Source organism: Podarcis gaigeae (genome assembly GCF_964106915.1).
Source record: "Podarcis gaigeae genome assembly, chromosome: 16".
Classification (NCBI taxonomy): Eukaryota; Metazoa; Chordata; class Lepidosauria; order Squamata; family Lacertidae; genus Podarcis; species Podarcis gaigeae.
In genome coordinates this window covers 15,090,122-15,110,012 of record NC_139693.1, presented here as the reverse complement: position 1 = coordinate 15,110,012, position 19,891 = coordinate 15,090,122, and the positions used below count along the sequence as shown (strand labels likewise).

Here is a 19,891-nt window from a genome sequence, read left to right as displayed (position 1 = left end):
GTTGCATCGTTTCATGCACTGACTTCCCACCCTCCACAGTGTTTTTACTCAAACTCCTTTATACTGCATTCTCAAATTCTCTTCTATTACCAAAACCCCTGTAATATTTTATCTTTTTTTCTGCTGCTGCTCATATCTCGTATCCTGCCCGCGATTTCATTTGTTTGCAGTGCTTGTCCAAATAGGCAAAAAAAATGGCTTCCATTCTTCTATAAAAAGCTAGTGATTTTGATCTCTTAATGTTGCTGCCAGCTTTGCCACTTACGCATAATCCGTAACTTTTAAAAGCCATTCCTCTTTTTTCAACTCTGCCCTGCTTACCTGGCAAGGCTCACTCAGCACAGGGGCTCTGGGATACCCTCACGAGATCTCACAGGGCCGTCCGAGTTCCCGCAAGATCTCACGGGTCCACCCCCATACTTCTAGAGTCAGTACACCAATGCAATGCAGGACAGGAGCAGTTGCTTTAAAACACCACCAGGCCAAGAAAACCACTGCCCCACCTCCTGAGGCCTCAGTCATTTGTCCCTTCCCTGCCTCTCCTGCTCCTCCTCACCAAAGGCCTCGATGCAGCCCTGCAGAAGCTCGTCCACTGTGCAGCCCTTTTCCAGGTCCAGAGTCTCAGACATTGTGGCTCCCGGATCCCCTTCGCTCATGAAAGATGCTACACAGCCACCAGTGGGTCACTATCCCCAGGGAGCAGGGCAAAAACCTGAAAAGAGAGAAGGAAAGAGGTTTCAGACATACTGTGTCCAGTTCTGGGCACCACAGTTCAAGAAGGACACTGACAAACTGGAACGTGTCCAGAGGAGGGCAACCAAAATGGTCAAAGGCCTGGAAACGATGCCCTATGAGGAACGGCTAAGGGAGCTGGGCATGTTTAGCCTGGAGAAGAGGAGGTTAAGGGGTGATATGATAGCCATGTTCAAATATATAAAAGGATGTCACATAGAGGAGGGAGAAAGGTTGTTTTCTGCTGCTCCAGAGAAGCGGACACGGAGCAATGGTTCCAAACTACAAGAAAGAAGATTCCACCTAAACATTAGGAAGAACTTCCTGACAGTAAGAGCTGTTCGACAGTGGAATTTGCTGCCAAGGAGTGTGGTGGAGTCTCCTTCTTTGGAGGTCTTTAAGCAGAGGCTTGACAACCATATGTCAGGAGTGCTCTGATGGTGTTTCCTGCTTGGCAGGGGGTTGGACTCGATGGCCCTTGTGGTCTCTTCCAACTCTATGATTCTATGATTCTATGATCTCTGAGGTTACAAAGGAGCATGTGCTCTCCATCCTCAGGGCTCGGCCAGGGGGAAGTGGGTGCAGGAGCCCAGAGGGGGGTTTTCCCCAGATTAATAGCATGCCAGGGACGTGGGTGGCGCTGTGGGTTAAACCACAGAGCCTAGGACTTGCCGATCAGAAGGTCGGCAGTTCAAATCCCCGTGATGGGGTGAGCTCCCGTTGCTCGGTCCCTGCTCCTGCCAACCTAGCAGTTTGAAAGTATAGTGCAAGTAGATAAATAGGTACCGCTCCGGCGGGAAGGTAAACTGTGTTTCCGTGCACTGCTCTGGTTCACCGGAAGCGGCTTAGTCATGCTGGCCACATGACCCGGAAGCTGTACACCGGCTCCCTCGGCCAATAAAGCGAGATGAGCGCTGCAACCCCAGAGTCAGCCACGACTGGACCTAATGGTGGGGGGTCCCTTTACCTTTACCTAATAGCATGCCAGGTTACTGGGTCACTATTAGCACATCAGCCAAGTGGCTTGAAATCAGCTTGCCTGATGGCCAGTCTGCCCAGGGCTTACAACTGGCTGCAAGGAAGAGGAGGATCCCAGATCTGACATAAAGACCAAGCAGACTGGCAGACATGATAAGCAGGGCCTTTCTAGTTCTGGCCCCTGTACATAGAACCCTCTCCCCCAAGAAGTGCTAGGTTAGGTTTTGAACAAACCCCAAAAATGTTACTTTCTTCCAACTGCATTCTATTAAAAGGTGGCATTTTAAACTGCCTTCGTCTCCAGCTCTTCCGGGGTCTGTTTGTTTTTGTAACCGAATTGCTTTATTTGTATTTTACTTTTCATTTTATGGTTTCCGTTCTCCTTTGCCACCTGCTTTGAGTACACTTTGCCCTGAAAGGTGGGATCTCCGTACTTCCAAATTGACCAATGAATCAATAAAATGGCAGGCCAGCCGGTGTGATAAGAAGCTGGAGGGTGCAAAAGAGGCAGTGGTCACCATCGTGGTTTGGTTGTGGGAATGTCAGCCAGCTGGGAATGGCATTTTCTGCCTTTGCTCTGGAATGCCAACCTTTCCTTAGCTCCCAACCTACCTTGTGTCTCCTAGTCATGGCATCTCTCTCTCTCTTTTCCCCCACCACCCAAATGTCGTGAGGACAGTCCTACTGGATCAAACCATGCACACCTACCCCAGCATACTGCCTCCAACAGTGGAAAGCCTATTGCTCCAGAAAGCTCTGCAAGTCGGCCCCTGAAGGCAACATGGACCCCCCTGAAGCATTCAAAACAGCCTCCTGAGGACTAGCTGCTTTGGGTACCCCCCTCCCAGGAAGTGCTCAGCGTCATCTCAGAACAGTAACAGGGGAGAGGAAACAGCGTTTGAGGGCAGGCCAGAGGATGAAGAAAGCCACTGGGTTGAGCCTCTTCCACCCACAGAAGATGTCAGAATCGTACTCCACGGCTTTTAAGTGGGGGCTGCTCTTGCTGGGGCAGATTATATAATAATTGTTTCTTTGAAGAAGGGAACTGGGTGACTTGTCATTTGCTTCATCCTCATCCTTAACGATACACTGAACTCAAATGCTATCTCCGGCATGTTGCAGTGGCTCGCTGCTGAACTTCCCCAGCCTCGGGGTACATATTTGGTTCTGCAACAGGGGTGGGGAACTGAGGTGGGGGCTGGGCTCCAGCTTTTGTGGTACTAGAACTTCTATCGCCCTATGCTGGCTTCTGGGCAAGGCTAGCTTAACAATTAAGCAAAATAAGGTGTCGTGCTTAAGGTGGGCACGACAGAGAGTTTCCATTGCCAGACTTGCTACGGACCATATGGTGCAGCTGAACAAAAATAAACATTATTTCTACAAATATAGAAAAATAAACATTATTTTCCATCTTACGGTAGGTTTCATTTCATTTTGAAAAATGAAATTTCATTTGGTGGTTTATTCTTGTTGAAAATTTGAATCAGATATATATGGGGGCACCAAAATCTTTTAGGAGCTTCGGACAGTGTTTCCCAAACTTGGGTCTCCAGTTGTTTTGGACTACAATTCCCATCATCCCTGACCACTGGTTCTGCTAGCTAAGGATGATGGGAGTTGTAGTCCAGAAACAGCTGGAGACCCAAGTTTGGGAAACACTGACTTAGGGCCTCTAAAGGTCTTAAAATCTGGCCCTGCCGATGGGAGTTGGAGCCTGGAAGCATCCGGAAGACAGCAGGTTTCCAATCCTTGTTCTAGGGAGACCACAAGCAATAAATTTGGGATTTAAACATTCCCCCTATGATGCCCTTCTTATTGCACATTCATTTGTGCTCGCAATGCTATCACGGCAGTCACATACCATCCCACTTTTGACACTTTGGGACGCGGGTGGCACTGTGGTCTAAACCACCGAGCCTCTTGGGCTTGCCAATCAGAAGGTCGGCGGTTTAAATCCCCATGACAGGGGAGCTCCCATTGCTCTGCCCCAGCTCCTGCCAACCTAGCAGTCTGAAAGCACACCAGTGCAAGTAGATAAATAGGCACCGCTGCGGCGGGAAGATAAACGGTGTTTCTGTGCACTCTGGTTTCCGTCATGGTGTCCCATTGCATCAGAAGCGGTTTAATCATGCTGGTCACGTGACCCAGAAAGCACCGCAATCCCAAAGTCACCTTTGACTGGGCTTAACTGTCCAGGGGTCCCTTACCCCCTTTTTTTTTTTAGCTTTTGCTTCTTGCACCTGCAAAGGTTTTGGAGTGGTCACACTGCCTCACTTCCAGGTGGTTCACACCCCAAACCTTCCTGCTGAAAGACCATAACTTTTTACAACACAAATTGTTCTGCTTTATTTTTGTCCTACTTGTGTTGTGCTACACACACGCATCTCCAACTCCAAGAGCAGAAAAAAAGATCCAGTACTCCTGGCTCTGAGCAGGGCCTCTCTGCCTCCTTTTGGACATCTGAAACCAAGCCAAGCAATCTTCAGTCCCCTGGAGAAATGTTGGACCACAATCCCCTCTTGCTGCTGCCTCTCTATTCAGGAGGAAACAGGGCGACGCACAGCTGGGGTGGGGAATTCATTTCTTCAGCCCTCCTCTTCCTCCTGCTGCTGCAAATGGGCAGGAGCAGAAAAGGACCGGGTCTCCTTGGGGGATGATGGCGCAAAGTCACTACTGCCCCCCTCCCCAAGCAGATTCTCTGGCCTGTCCATCCTGCCACCCTCCTCCTCCTCCTCGTCCCAAGCAAGGGAAAGAAGCAAGGAATGTTGGAAAGGCACACTGGGCTCCAGAGCTTCTGCCAAGGGATGACTCAGGGCTGGCAGCTGATTTTAGACAGGCCCCTCCGCTGCCTGGGAATTCCAACTGGCCTCTCTCAGCGGCTCTTGTCTCTGGAAACGCCAGGCCTAAACAGAGAGACTGCAGCTCATGGCTGCCCAGAGAAAAGAGCTCAATTGTAGGCTGCGAAACTTAAGAACCTAAAAAGAGCCTGATGGATCGGGCCAGCGGCCTATCTAACCCAGCCTCCTGTTTTCACAGTGGACCACCAGATGCCTGTAGGGAGCCCGCAAGCACCAGACCACTCTCCCGCCCTGTGTTTTGCAGCAACTGGCAAACAGAAGCATCGCTGCCTCCAACTGCAGAGGGAGTGCATAGCCACTGACAGCCTGTCCCTCCATGAACTTGCCCGGTCCTCTTTTAAAGCCAAGTTGGTGCCCATCACTGCCTCTGGTGGCAAGGAGTTACATTGTCTAAGAAGCTTCACCTGCCACAGGCAACAGACTGTCACACCAGCACATCCAAACACAACGCACTCATCCCTCTCAATGTGGTGTGGTGGTCAGAGTGTCCGGCTAAGGGCCCGGGAGACCAGGGTTCAAAGCCTCACTCGGCCATGAAATTCATGGGGTGACCTTGGGCCAATCGCTGTCTCCTACCCTAACCTACCTCACAGGGCTGATTATAGAGGATAAAATGGAGAGAGAGAGAACCATGCACATTGCCTGGAATTCCTTAAAGGAAAATAAGGAGAGGTGGAAATGGTTAATACAAGAAAAAATAGACTTTTAAGTGTTTAAAACAGAGCCTGGATAGCTCAGCTGGTTAGAGTGTGGTGCTGGTAATTAATGCCAAGGTTGAGGGGAGCTGACGCAGCTGTACACACACACACACCCCGACAAGAACTAGGAAACTTCCCTCGCCGTCTTAGCTCAGTTCTGTATCTATACGGACTGGCAGCAGCTTAGACAAGGAGTCTCTCCCAGCCCTGCCTGAAGATGCCAGGACTTGAATCTGGGACCTTCCGCACGCAGAGCAGGTGCTCAGCCACTGAGCTACATCCTGACTTTGGCTGCATTCTGAAAACACATGCTGCTCCCTTTCTCTTGCTAATCTATTGAGCTGTATCACTAAGGCCTTAGGAACTCAGAAAGTTGCCCTATACTGAATCAGACCCCCGCTATCCATCTAGCTCAATACGGTCCACACTGGCTGGCAGGAGCTCTCCAAGGTTGCAGGCAGATGCCTGCAGATGCCAGCAGAGACTGAACTCTGGCCGCAGGGATTTGTTGTTTTGAGTACCAGAACTGAAGTGTGCTCACACAAAATGTGCTCTCATTTCCACAAGTGATCTTCATTTCGGCAGGATAATTGAGGGCGGCATCGTTTTACTGTTGCTTTGTTTAAACCACCGGGAGTCAGAAATACTTGCAAATCACAGAGAGCAGGCAATAGACCCAATAGATCTTTCTCCTTCTGACAACCCCTGGGTGTAGAGTGTTTGGAAAGGGTGGAAGCCTGTTTAGCCTGGGTAAAGGAAATCTTTGGGGTGGGCGAGGGGACGCACAGAAGCCCCCTACAAATCCCAAAAGGGCTTTCCTCATCCTCACCATGCAGAAGAGGGGGCTCCCAACAAAATGTTTTTTTAAAAAAAAAAAACAGTAAAACATCACCCATTAAAAACTTCCCTTAAGAGGGCTGCCTTCTAAAAGTCAAGCAGTTGTTTATCTGTTTGACATCTGATGGGAGGATGTTCCACAGGGTGGGTGCCACTGCCAAGAAGGCCCTCTAGATTTCTGTTGAATGTTAGGGGACACTTCTCAGTGGAAAAAAGCAGTTCGGCAGTGGAACTAACAACCTTGGTGCAGAGAGAGGGACGGAAGGCGAACTCTCCCGCCCTGAGGATTTCAAGCTGTGTCTGCACAACCACCTATCAGGGATGCTCAGACTCTGGATTGCCAGAGGGCTGGCCTGGATGGCCTTGAAGACCCCCATCTCCAAACTCTCTGCTTGCACGATGCTGTGAGACCCAGGTTCAAATCCCCACGCAGCCATGTCCCTCTCTGGGCTAGTCATTCTCTTTCGGCCCAGCCTACCCTGCAGGGTTGTTGTGCATGGGGAAGAGGCCCCCAGGCCTGTGAGCTGGAAGGTGTTCAAGCAGAGAGGCGGGCAAGCATCTGCTTCTCCTTCCCCCAGTTCTCCAGCGCAGCGCCCAGAATCCCGGCGTGGAGTAAGGAATGTCTTTATGTCGTAGAAGGAGATTATTATTAATCTTTTGAGACAGGCCTTTGTGCTCGGAAATGGTGGGTTGGCGTTTTTTGCTGGCGGAGTTATTTTTAGGCAAGTTTTGCTCAAAAGCCAGGCAGGAGCGCCAGGAGCTGAGAGATGGCAGGCCAGGTCGGTTGGCGCCGCTTCAAGAGAGGCACAGCCCTTCAGACCCCACATCTCAGGGTCTCCTGTCCCCTCCTGATTCCTGCAAACTGATTTCATTTTCTCTTCCCATCCCGCACCCCCCCATCCATTCACCGCACCTCCAACGCAATGCATACCCAAAGGCCTCCTTGCAAAATTGCATGTTGCAAAATGCCATTTCCCAACAGCCGCCCTCGAGAGCAGGGTAAATATATTGACAGCAGATTGTCTGAGTGGCACAAACATTTATCAACACGCGCAGCTGCTGCTGTTGCTGGTTTTGCACACACACAAAAGGCGAATGGGGAGAGATAGACAGCGGAAGCCCCGGTGCTGCAGAGGGGGGGCGCACAAAGGCAAGCCCCCCCCGGTCGCTCTCTACAATCCAAAGCCTCCGCGCAGGGCGGGGGTGGGCGGTGGGGGTGAAATGCAAGTTTGCCCTCTGCCCACAACCTGCGCATCACCTCCCACAGGGCTGCTGCCACCGCAAACCCGCACACACAAAGACACACATACACACACAGGCTGCCGAGACGCACAGGCGAGGCGCCACCGTTTCGCTGCTGCTTTGCATGCACGGCGGGCGCCCACGGCAGGTGCAGCCCCGCTGCCACGCAAGGGCCACACACCAGGCGACACCCCCTCCCCCAAATCGTGATGCACCAAGGGGCCACGGCGCCCTTCCCCAAGCCCCGCTGAGCCCAAAGCACTAGTGGATCCACATGTCCGGTCTTCTGCCCTCCCCATGGAAGGCTGAAGCGGGCTGCGACAGCTGCCCTGCAAGAGCAGGGGAAATGGTGCGCGGTGTCGGGGGGGGGGGGGGCGTGCGGGGAGCCCAAAGCTGCACTTTGCATGGCCCTCAAATCGAGCAAAGGCACCCAGGCGGCGGAATGGGCGCTGCAAGGCAGGTGACCTCCCTCTTTCATTTGGGCAACGTGGTGGGGGGAGGTGACCCCAAACCTCTTCCCTCCCACCCCCCACTTCCATGCGGCAAGGGGGTCAAAGAGGCTTAACTTCTTTCTAAAACCTGCCTACCTGGGCACCGCCCCTTCTGGGACGCGCAGGTGCTGCGGATGGGCTGCCAGGGGAAAGGCACTCTGCACGCAGCCAGAGGCACTCTCTCCGCCTGGGCAGGTGGCTCCTCGGGGCTCTCGCGTCCCACCCTCCCCAAGAATAGCGCTGGGGCAAAAGAAATGCCTTCCCCCGCCACCTTCCCAGGAGGCGCGCACTCAGTACATGCCCAGAGGTGCTCTCGGCGCGGGGCTGCAAGGAAGGGTGCGCGCTGACCTCTAGCAGAATGGCCCGGGGAACGACTCCCTCGGCGGGAGCGACTCTCGCGCTCTCCCGGCTGGGCTGGCGGCGGCGGCACTCACCGTGGCTTCGGGGCGGCTCCAGCCCGCTGGCGCTGCGCTCCGACGGCCGCTCGGTCCGGCTGCGGCGGCGCTGCCTTTGCCTTTGCCTCGGCGTACGCAAAACGCAGCCGCGTCTCGCCACCGGAGGGAGGGCGGGGACGGAAGGAGGGAGGGAGGGGAGAGCGAGGCAGCGGGGAGAGGGCCAGCCCAGAGCCCTCCCGCCTCGGACGCCCCCTCGCCCCGCTTGCCTCTCCGACCCAGAGCGCACGGAGGAAGGGGTCAGGTCTGCACCGACAGAGACGGAGGAAAAAGGGGGAGGCGAGGAAGAGGACCCCCCCAAGCTCCGCGCGCGCCCCCGCCCGGTGGTCGTCGTGGCTTCTTGGACCCCCAATCTGCTTCTCACCTGCCCGGCTCAAGTCTGGAAGGCGGCAGGCTTTGGTCCCAGGGTGCCTCTGAGAATGTGCAGAGTCTCTTCCCTCTTCGGGGTGGCCCGCCTGAGAGAAGGTGAAGGGGCCGTCCTCTTTCAGCGCCAAAACTCGCCCCCCCTGCCCCCCAGCCCTCAATCCAACAACGCACCGAGAGCAATCGGAAAGAACAGGGTGTCCCAGAGCACGTGCAGAGTGTATTTCCCGAAACACACAGAGGCAAAGTAAGTAAAAGTGCCCCAGTGTTTCCGAATCAGTGAAAGGAAAAATGACAGAAGCATGTGTAGAGAACAGCTCTCAAAACATCGGAGAGCAAAAAAGAGGAAGCCTCAGAGCATGTGCAGAGTGCGTGCCCCCCGAATAACAGAGGACATGAGCAGAGTCTTCTTTATAGGAGAGTGTATGTGAGAGAGGGGGAGGAAGGGGCGCCGTCAGAGCGGATCCCGACTGATGGGTTAACTCCTGTAGTTCTGCAAAGAAGCGAGATTTGCTCAAAGCTTCGGTTTTTTAAAAAAAATAAATTATTCTGCTTCTGCTGCAGAGCAGCATATAAAAGTAGCACACTGAAAACGCAAAACAATTTCATTAACAAAGCAATTACTAATTGGCGAGGGGGTAGCTTTCCCCCTCCCACCAGACACTAAGTCGTGCCCCCCCACCTTCCCGAGAATTTACACAGGATAACTCCCCCCCCCCCTCGGATTCTGCTCTATTTCAATATGTGGGGAATAAATTAAGAACCTTCCAACTGGGGGTGGAGGGGGGGAGACTGTATTGAGGAGGGGATTGTGTCATGAATGAAGTGTGTGCTTGTGTGTGTGTAGGCACTCCCCAGAAAGTGCTACCACTACCGGGGTGCCTTTTGGGGTGTCGCAGAGGCAGGGGGTGCAAAGAGGAGGCCTGAAGCGCCACTGCAGCCCTCCAGGGGTCCAGAGATTGCCTGCATTTTGGCAGCGCAGCATCCCCCGGTTGCCATAGCAACTGGCTCTGCAGGGCTCTGATTGAAGAGGGCTGGAGGGCCTGGCACTACTCGACTCCCCCTCCCCAGTCCCCCTCCCCCCCCACAACCAGGTTGAGTGCACATGAGAAGCTGACTCAAGGAGGCATTGGCCTTTGTTTCCGCCTTGCCATATCCTGATGAGCAGTCAGCCCTCTGCACATGCCAGGAGGCACCCTTTCATTTCTTACAATAGACAGAGGTGGATTTTCTCAGAGGCATGCGCTCTTCTCCCTGCACAAAGCTTGGCCCCTGACCATGAGCAACTGGTGCTCCCTCCAAGATGAAGAAGCAACAGAACGCCTCTGAGCACATACAGAGTTCCTTCCCCACACATCTGCAAAAAAGGGGCTTTTGAGAAAGAGGTTGTGGCTTCGAACAGGTTCAGATCCGAAAGCCTTTCCTCTTGAGATATTAAGCACCGCTGCTGACCAGACCTGGTTTTAGCTTTATCGGTGCACAGCCTGCCCCCCTACCCCCACCCCAAACATGAGCTGATGCTGGCCCTGGAAGCGTTTAAAGAGTTGTAGCAACTTTAATTTGTTTCAGTCTGTTTTATTGCGGTTTTAATCTTCTGCATGTTTAAATCACGGCTGTAAAATTTTTAGCAATAATTTTATTGTTTTATCATTTTTATAAAACTGCTTTGCATTTTTTCCTACAATCAAGCAGTATATAAGTTTTATGAAATAAATAAAAGAAATAACAGAGGGCTGGTGTTTCACCCCTCGGCTGTAAACCATTCCATGTTCTTGCTTGAGAGGCTTTGGGAAGTGGGGGGGGGCGGGGGGCGCAAGAGGCATGGCTTTTGGACTATCCTGAGAGGAGGTCCTCCTCTCTCACCTCCTGCCCAGCCAGGCTGAACGCAACCCACAGAATCAGGTCTGTAGAATTGAAAGGGACCCCCAGTGTCATCTAGTCCAACCCCCTGTGGGGCAAGAATGACAGCTTAAGCATCCCTGACAGATGGCTGCCCAACCCGTGCTGCTGGAAGTGGTCCCTGCAGCTGAGCCTTTATGCCAGGAGCTTTCCCAGGTGGGAATTTCCCACTGCAGCTGCCCTCCGCACATGGCTTAGGATGCAACATGGAGCACAGCAGAACTGGCTTCCAAATTCCAAGTAAGCCCGGTCAGAATCACGACTGTAAAACTCACGAGAACCGAAGAACATGGGTAGGCAAACTAAGGCCTGGGGGCTAGATCCAGCCCAATTGCCTTCTATTTTTTTTATTAGAAATTTTATTTACAGCATAATATAACCCCCCCAATATAGAATCCACCCTCATTAAACGTGAACATAACATACAATAAGCATAACATACAATACAAACAACCCAATAAAAGACTTCCTTTATCCTGTATCTGGCCTCCTTATTTACTTCTTATAAGCTGTTTCCTTTATGAATGATTATTAAGATTTTTCTAATTATAACTTAAATATCCACAAAGTCTCCTGCAGACATTAATCAAAAGAAGTCCAGGTACGTATTTTAGGGCACTGTTTTGTGAAGTATTCTCTACATTTCCCCCATGCTTTTTGAAACTCTTGTCTAGTGTGATCTCTAATTGCCTCTGTTAATCTAGCCAGTTCAATATACTCTAACAGTGCCACAGGAGCGGCAAGGATCCTAATTGCTAAAAACTGGAAAAAAGAAATTGTGCCAACAAAAAAGGAATGGTCCAATCGCCTTCTAAATCCGGCCCGCAGACGGTCCGGGAATCAGCGTGTTTTTACATGAGTAGAATGTGTCCTTTTATTTAAAATGCATCTCTGAGTTACTTGTGGGGCATAGGAATTCATTCTCCCCCCCAATATATATATATATAGTCCTGCCCCCCACAAGGTCTGAGGGACAGTGAACCGGCCCCCTGCTGAAAAAGTTTGCTGACCCCTGGCTTAAGAAACACCTGCAGGGTCAGGTCAACCTGTTTTCACAGTGGCCAGCCTAAGGGAAACCCACAAGCAGGATTCAAGCCCAAGAGCCCTTCCCCTTCCTGTGATTTCCAGTAACTGATATTTCCTGCCTCCAACTATGGAGATAGAACAGAGCCAACATGGCCAGGAGGCACTGATAGTCTTCTCTTCCAGGGGTTTGCCCACCCTCTTTTAAAGCTGTGCAGATTGGTAGCGACCCCTGCCTCCTGTGGCAGTGAGTTCCATAGTTTAACTGTGTGCTGCGACAATAAGGAACTTCCTTTTATGTGTCCCGTATCTCCCAAATCTTGCAGGGGAAACCTTCAGGGGGTCAGAGGTCAGGCCCACCCAGCCCACCCACCCAGGTCTTGGCAATACAGGCCAAGGCAGCTATTTCATCGCCGTTCAGTTCCACCACCTACAGCACCCTCTTTTCAGGATCAGGCAGCCTAAGGTCTCCCCACCCACAGGACAGCAGAGTGAGGACGCAGTGGAAAAACAACAGCCAGGTACTTCTCTTTCAATCACTGTTTTTCCAACCTGAGCTTTTGGGGAAGCCCAGAGTGGGAATAACTGAAGAGTTCTGGGCCAATTCATAGAGGGCCTAAGCTCCAGAACCCAGCACCGAGGCTAAAACCTGGAATACGCCTAGGACAGTATGAAAGAAAACACCTTTGAGCATGTACAGACTGCTCCTTTCCTCGCCCTCTTGACACGTATCTTGAGTCCCACCCAACTGAGATTCAGCAGGCAGACCTAAAGAGCCTAGCGGTTTCCTTTGGGTCTGATGGTGACTTTTAGCTGTGTTTTCATACTCGGCCATGATGCTCTCACCTTGGGTGCCACCCAGATTTGTAGGCACAGATCATCCTCTAGAATAAAATAGCTTGCTAGGGAAATGCTGAAGTCGCCTTTTGGGGCGCCTCAGGGTCAATTTTTTATGGTAACCCAAATCTCAGTTGTTTGGGTGTATGTATATATCTCAATTTTAACTCATGAGCTATTGCTGCAATCTGCTCCTATTGTATATTTTATCTTTATGAACACTGTTTTTATTGTGTTGTGTTATGTGAGCTGGTCTTTGACCATAATAAATTATCCATCAATCTACCTTGGGTGCCATACGCCGCCTCTTGACCTAACCTACCTCACAGGGTTGCTGTGGGGATTAAATGAGGAGTGGGGAGAAACGATTGTGAGTCACCTTGAGCTCCTTGGAGGCAACAGTGCAATGTAAATGCAAAACAACGAATGCATTTTTTTAAAACAAAAAACCAAGGCTGATGTTTTGCTTCATTATGATTGCTGGCTCTCAATTGTTTAATGAATTGCGATGGTGGTTGGACGGACCTTGGTTGATACGTTTTGCTGCCTTGAGAGGATTTCACCCTTAAAGGTGGCTTTAAATGTTTTTAATAACACAAAGTGGAGAGCGGGAGGTACAGGTTGTGGATCAGAGCACTCTGATTGGCCAGGAAAAGGAGAGCTACTACATGAGGTTGCAGACCCTCCAAGGGTCCATATTTTTCAAGGACGGTCTCAGATTTACAGAAGCCATCCCAGTTTCTGATTTGATCCTGGAATGTTCTGCTTTTCCTTAGAACGTTCCTATTTTCATTGGAGAAATGTTGGAGGGTATGGAGTTAGGCGACCCCCCCGAGCCAAAGAGATAAGTAATTATACAACCTTTAGAATACAGTGGTATCTAGGGTTACAAACGCTACAGGTTACAGACTCCGCTAACCCGGAAGTAGTACCTCTGGTTAAGAACGTTACCTCAGGATGAGAACAGAAATCGCGCGGTGGCAGTGGGAGGTCCCACTAGCTAAAGTGGTACCTCAGGTTAAGAACAGTTTCAGGTTAAGAACGGACCTCCAGAATGAATTAAATTCTTAACCAGAGGTACCACTGTATATCTGAAGGCTGGGAAGGGTTTTTTTTTGTTTAATGTTTTATTATGTTTTTAATCTATGTTGGAAGCCGCCCAGAGTGGCTGAAGCAACCCAGTTTGATGGGTGGGGTATAAATAAAATTTGTTATTATTATTATTATTATTATTATTATTATTATTATTATTAAGGAATAGGATTTCCCTGTTTTCATAGGAGAAAAGTTGGAGGGTATGAGGTCATGACCATGGGGCAGGCCTCACCCCCCGGCTGCCTCCCCACCCACAGAAAAATGACTTGAATAGGCACTCTCCTTTTCTGATGGGTTCAATTCAAATATCTGTTCCCATCACTTTCCCTGGGAAGGAAATGGAAGAACAGCATCACGCCACCCCTGTTGCCTCGTCTGTCACAGCTCTAAGGCTGCCAGGTGCCAACTTTGCTCTGGGAGTTACACCTGGGTCCCCCTGAAGCAAGGAGACACAGGTGCACCGGGCTGCAGATTTGCCCACACTCTCTCCTCAGAGAGGGTGCTATTTTAAAGCAGCGTCCGGGAATAAAGAGGGAGTTTCTGGCTGGCGGTACTGGCAAAGCCCAGCGCATGATGCATTTCTTTATTTAAAGCGATTTTCTCCTGATCGTCAGCTCCGGAGGCTCAGCTTACATGCAATCAAGTAAAAACAAAAACACAAAAACAAGGCAGCCTTAAAAACTCAAGACACCAAAGGAAAATGCATGGGGAGGGCAGAGGAAAAACAAGCCCCAATTGCTGAATGTGGCAACAGAGGAAGAGGATGCGGCGCCCTCTAGAAGTTTTCGACTACAGCTCCCATTATCCATGACTACGGCCACACTGGCTATGGCTGATGGGAGTTGGAGTCTTGACCAGGCCTGCTCCCCGTTGGCTGGAGGTCACGTCAGGGCAAGTTGGCATTACTGAAAACAGCAGGAGGTGGTGATGGGAAAGACTCTCCCTGCTGGATATTCTGAAGAGCTGCTGCCAGCCTGTGTTGACCAGCTGTAGCTCAGTAGCAGAGCATCTACTTTGCAGGCAGAAACGCCTCAGTTAAGCTCCAAGGCCGGCTCCAGCGTCAGTCCTGAAACTTGCCTGTTGTGTCTCCCTAAAGCTCCAGTGAGTTTTCCCTTAGGAGTCAGCTGTTTCTGTTGGTGCAGGAAGAGCAAAGGTGCAAACAAGCAAGCACACAACCAAAACCCCCCCAGCCATTCCTGCTTTCTACAGACAGGGCCATTATTGGTACTATTTTTATGCCCTTGAGATTTTAGGGTGAAAGGCAGTCTACAAATTTAATTCATAAAATAATAATTTCCCACTGGCCTCTCCAGGAAGGGCCGAGACCCCGGAGAGCCACTGCCAGTCAGTGTAGACAGTCCTGATTTGGTAGAATAAGGCAGCTTCCTAGAATCATGGAATTATAGAATTGGGAGGGATCCCAGGGGTCATCTAGTCCAACCTCCTTCAGTGCAGGAATCTCAGCTAAAGCATCCTTGACAGATGGACGTCCAACCTCTGCTTAAAAACCTGTGGTGCCCTCCAGATGCTGGACTACGACTCCCATCAGCCACAGCACCGTGGTTGGGGCTGCTGGGAGTTGTAGTTCAAAATGCCTGGAGGGAAAGCTGGAAGAGGTTTCCTCCAGCCAGAGGTAGCAGGAGGATACGTGATTTGAGGGGGGGGACGTGTGCATGGTGGACGGTGTGCAGGTATGTGCCCAGCCCCCAGCCCTGTGATGGCACAGCTCAGTGTGTGGCACAGCAGCCGCCCGACCGCGCAGCCAATTATGTCCTGCAGCTCCCCTGCCAGCTGCAGATCCAATTATGGGCCTTGCAGCACCAGCCTGACCCAGAGGATGAGCCCTGGAGGGGGCCCCAGCCCACTGCTCTCCTGCAGGAGGAGGTGGGGGAGCTGGGATCAGAGGAAATCGCCTCCAGGCAGGGCTTCAAAGCTCAGAAGAGCCGCCCCCATCCTCCCACTTGCCAGCCCACGCCTGCTCAAACCCCTGCTTAGGAATATACAGTATGCCAAGTCAGGCCATTGGTCCATCTAGTTCAGTATTGCCTGCACTGGCCAGCAGCAGCTCTCCATGGTTTTGTCCCAGTCCTAACTGGAGATCATAGAATCATAGAGTTGGAAGAGACCACAAGGGCCATCGAGTCCAACCCCCTGCCAAGCAGGAAACACCATCAGAGCACTCCTGACATATGGTTGTCAAGCCTCTGCTTAAAGACCTCCAAAGAAGGAGACTCCACCACACTCCTTGGCAGCAAATTCCACTGTCGAACAGCTCTTACTGTCAGGAAGTTCTTCCTAATGTTTAGGTGGAATCTTCTTTCTTGTAGTTTGGATCCATTGCTCCGTGTCCGCTTCTCTGGAGCAGCAGAAAACAACCTTTCTCCCTCCTCTATGTGACATCCTTTTATATATTTGAACATGGCTATCATATCACCCCTTAACCTCCTCTTCTCCAGGCTAAACATGCCCAGTTCCCTTAGCCGTTCCTCATAAGGCATCGTTTCCAGGCCTTTGACCATTTTGGTTGCCCTCCTCTGGACACGTTCCAGTTTGTCAGTGTCCTTCTTGAACTATGGTGCCCAGAACTGGACACAGTACTCCAGGTGAGGTCTGACCAGAGCAAAATACAGTGGCACTATTACTTCCCTTGATCTAGATGCTATACTCCTATTGATGCAGCCCAGAATTGCATTGGCTTTTTTAGCTGCCGCGTCACACTGTTGGCTCATGTCAAGTTTCTGGTCAACCAAGACTCCTAGATCCTTTTCACATGTACTGCTTTCAAGCCAGGTGTCACCCATCTTGTATTTGTGCCTCTCATTTTTTTTGCCCAAGTGCAATACTTTACATTTCTCCCTGTTAAAATTCATCTTGTTTGTTTTGGCCCAGTTCTCTAATCTGTCAAGGTCGTTTTGAAGTGTGGTCCTGTCCTCTGGGGTGTTAGCCACCCCTCCCAGTTTGGTGTCATCTGCAAATTTGATCAGGATGCCCTTGAGTCCATCATCCAAGTCGTTGATAAAGATGTTGAATAAGACCGGGCCCAAGACAGAACCCTGTGGCACCCCACTAGTCACTCTTCTCCAGGATGAAGAGGAACCATTGATGAGCACCCTTTGGGTTCGGTCAGTCAGCCAGTTACAAATCCATGGAGATGCTGGGGATTGAACCGGGGACCTTCTGCTTGCAAGGCAGGTGCTCTGCCACTGAGCTACCTCCCTCCCTCCCAGGCTTCACTGATGCCAGCACTTACATCCCTGGATTTGTGTTGGTTTTTTTTCTTAATGAAACTGGGACTCAGGCTCTGGCACACTAGGAGGAATAATAAGCAGAGAGAGCCTTGGGAGCAGCTGAAGAATGCTTTCCCTTCAACACAGAACACAAGTCCGTTTTGAACATCGGTCCTGCAAGGAGTAACGTGCACTCTGATCATGCACAGAGTGCCTCTCTCTCTCCACCGGGCAACCACCTCCCATGCCCACATCCTAGGGTGAAGCTCACCCTGTTTTAGAAATGTCACCGTTTTCCTGCCCTCCATCCCATATTTGTGCTGTGCTTCTCCAGCAGAGAGGACACACACACACACACACACACACACACACACACACACACGTGGTTTTGCTCAGCCAAGAGGGCAGAATGCAGAGGACCCATGGGGAACGAGGAATGCCTGTTCTTGGCAATGCTCAAGATCAGTTCTTCACGGCCCCCGTGTACTCAAGGGTTCGCAATACACTACTAGCATTGTTTTTACCTAGGAAAGCCCTGCTCAAGATTAAGTTGCAAACACGAAACTCCGAACCTCAAATATTCTAAGATGATCTAGTGTAATTACTTCTCTTACTAGTAATAGTTTTTGAGATTTAATATATATTTTTAACTGAATTGTCTCTGTTATACCCAATTGGAATTCAGTGTATTCCTGTCCTGTTGTGTTTTATGATTTTCCTGATATTGTAAGTGAGCTGGAACTGGTCTGTGACCATAATAATAAAATTCATTCATTCATAGTTTTTGGAATTGTTTCTGGAAAACAAGTTGAAATTTGGAGAAAATGGCTGTGTGAAAATAGCACCCCTGAATCCACATTCTTTTTCCTCTGCTGATCTGCATTTATTTGAAGCATTTTAACCTTGCTGTTCAGAAGAAAAAAATGCTTGAGTGCCGAGCGCCTCTCAGACATCTATAGGAAGACAGTCCCATCTATAGGAAGACAGGCAACACACAAAAGGAAAAAAAGATCAGGAGGGAGAAGGAATTGAGCAAACTCACTTGCTTATTTCATTGTTCTGTTGTGTTTTTGTATATTCTGTTGGAAGCAGCCCAGAGTGGCTGGGGCAACCCAGCCAGATAGGCAAGGTACAATAAATAAATAAACAAATAATAATAATTATATTATATTGAACTGGCAACAGTTCAGTAAGAGAAGTTGCTCAAAAGTCTCTCAGCAGAGCCAATGGAGAAACTTGTACAGTTCTGCAGACAGAGTACCTCGTTTGTTTTCCTGGCTCTCCCAGCAACCCCACAAGGTAAAACTCTGCAACTCTTAAGGGAAGTGAGAAGAAAGTTGTGGCAAAGGTGGCTTTTAAGTCATCCCTCCCGGGTTCCCTTCTCTTGACCAAATGAGGAGCTCCTCCTTGGACCCCAAACACTACAAGGGCACGCCAGGACTGATTCAAAGCTCATCACCCTCCTGCAAGAAAACATGCAGAGAAGCACCCCAGGTCTGCTAAAGAACACAAGCAGGTGTGGCTGTGGGGCAGGGACTATTTTTAGGGATGACTCTCTGGGTGTGAAGGAGCAGCTGTTGAGGCTGACTGGAAGGGCTGGCGGGGAGGAGAATGGCACATTCTCAATTCCCTGCCTGACGCCTTAGGGACCATCACTGACCCCTGGGGACCAAGGAAGGGATTTGCTCAAGGTCATGGGGGAAATGGGATCTTTAGCAAAGACCGGATCTAGTATTTAGGATAGAGGCTCAGACTGGCTCTCACCTGCCCCTGCTTTTTGCCATTAAGATTTTTATTAAAGTTTTTTCATGATAAATAGGATGCAGAAAATTAATGTAAACAAAAACAGCTACAAAAAAAAAAGAGAGCATGGAGTCCTATCTTAAATGTTGTTCTGAACCCTTACCACCCCCACAAATGGTAGGAGCCCTTTCCAGCTGTCACCTGGGATCTTCCCCCAGCCTCTCACCCTGGGAGACCAACCCCACAGAGGGTCCCTCCATCAGCCATCTACCTCCCCCGTGAATGTGCAATCTCTGGACCCTAGGAGAGGCCCCCAGCAGAGGACATCAAAGAAGAAAGAAAAGGAAAAGAAGAAGAGATAAAATGAAATGAAATGAAAAAAGGAAGCAAGAGAAGGGGGGGGAGAAAGAAGCAAGACCACCTTCCCCCCATTTTATATATATATATATATATATATATATATATATATATATATATATATATATATAAACGTCGCCTAGACACCCCAACTTTTACACGGGAAGACACCCGAGGACACCAAAACCTGCATTCCTGTACCCGTGAAAATCTACGAAAGCAAATATATATATATATATATATAGGCAAAGATCTAGGATTCACAATCTATTATAAAAGGGGGGGGGGGAGAAAAGGACATTCTCCATCAAGGGGTAGAACGGGAAGGATAAAATTACACATTCTACTGACTCAAAGCTGCTGTAAGGTTTGACTGCAACATCTTACTGTGTTAGCACCTGCCACTTTTTATCACTTGTTGATTCCAGCACGTGCAGAAATATGTGTCACGGATTGCGCAGCAAAGAGTTTTCTGACTGTCCAATGTCACCTCAACACAGAATGCTGTTATGCTCTCGCAAACACCCTGGGCTGAACAGTGAGCAGGTCAAGGGGTAGTTTCCTTTGGTTTTGTAATATTTGCATTTATTTATATATGTGTAGGCTGAACACTCCAACAGGCACCTGAAGGTCCAGTGCTCCCACATCCGGTTTCTGGAGAACATGTCTTCCCGCCAGCCAGCACCCTAAGATGCTCACAGATCACCCACTCTGGATGTGTGTGTGTGTGTCTTTCTCAAACTGCAGCTTGTCATTTGTTTCCTTCACACATAACAGCTTCCCCAGTTTGACCTGTGTGTGTGTGACACCTTTTAACCTCGCTCAAGCTCCCAGGCTGGACCAGGAGAAATACAGCCCTAATGGCTTCTCTTCATTTCGTTTCCAGAGAGAGCCAGGTCACCAACATCTGCACATAACATCTACAAACTGGACAGCTTGGAGCCAAAGAAGATGATGTTCTCATGTGACTCTGGCCCAGAGTGTCTGCAGCAGCAGCCACAACAGAGACTCTTCTGGCGCTGGAACAACTTTGGAGATAAATGGACACAGAAACTTTTG

At 50.1% G+C, this 19,891-nt stretch overlaps 1 protein-coding gene across 1 annotated transcript in view; it reads right to left on the bottom strand.

Moving 5' to 3' along the window:
* The window catches only part of RASGRP2 (RAS guanyl releasing protein 2), a 42,738-nt gene extending 34,100 nt beyond the window's left edge, over positions 1-8,638 (bottom strand). Inside the window, exons 1-2 of the mRNA XM_083716578.1 lie at positions 8,271-8,638; positions 557-712 (exon numbers count right to left, since the gene is read on the bottom strand). Coding sequence (XP_083572704.1) covers positions 557-656 — 100 coding nt within the window. The 5' untranslated portion in view covers positions 657-712; positions 8,271-8,638. The remainder of the gene's footprint in view (positions 1-556; positions 713-8,270) is intronic.
* Positions 8,639-19,891: the final 11,253 nt, after the last annotated feature.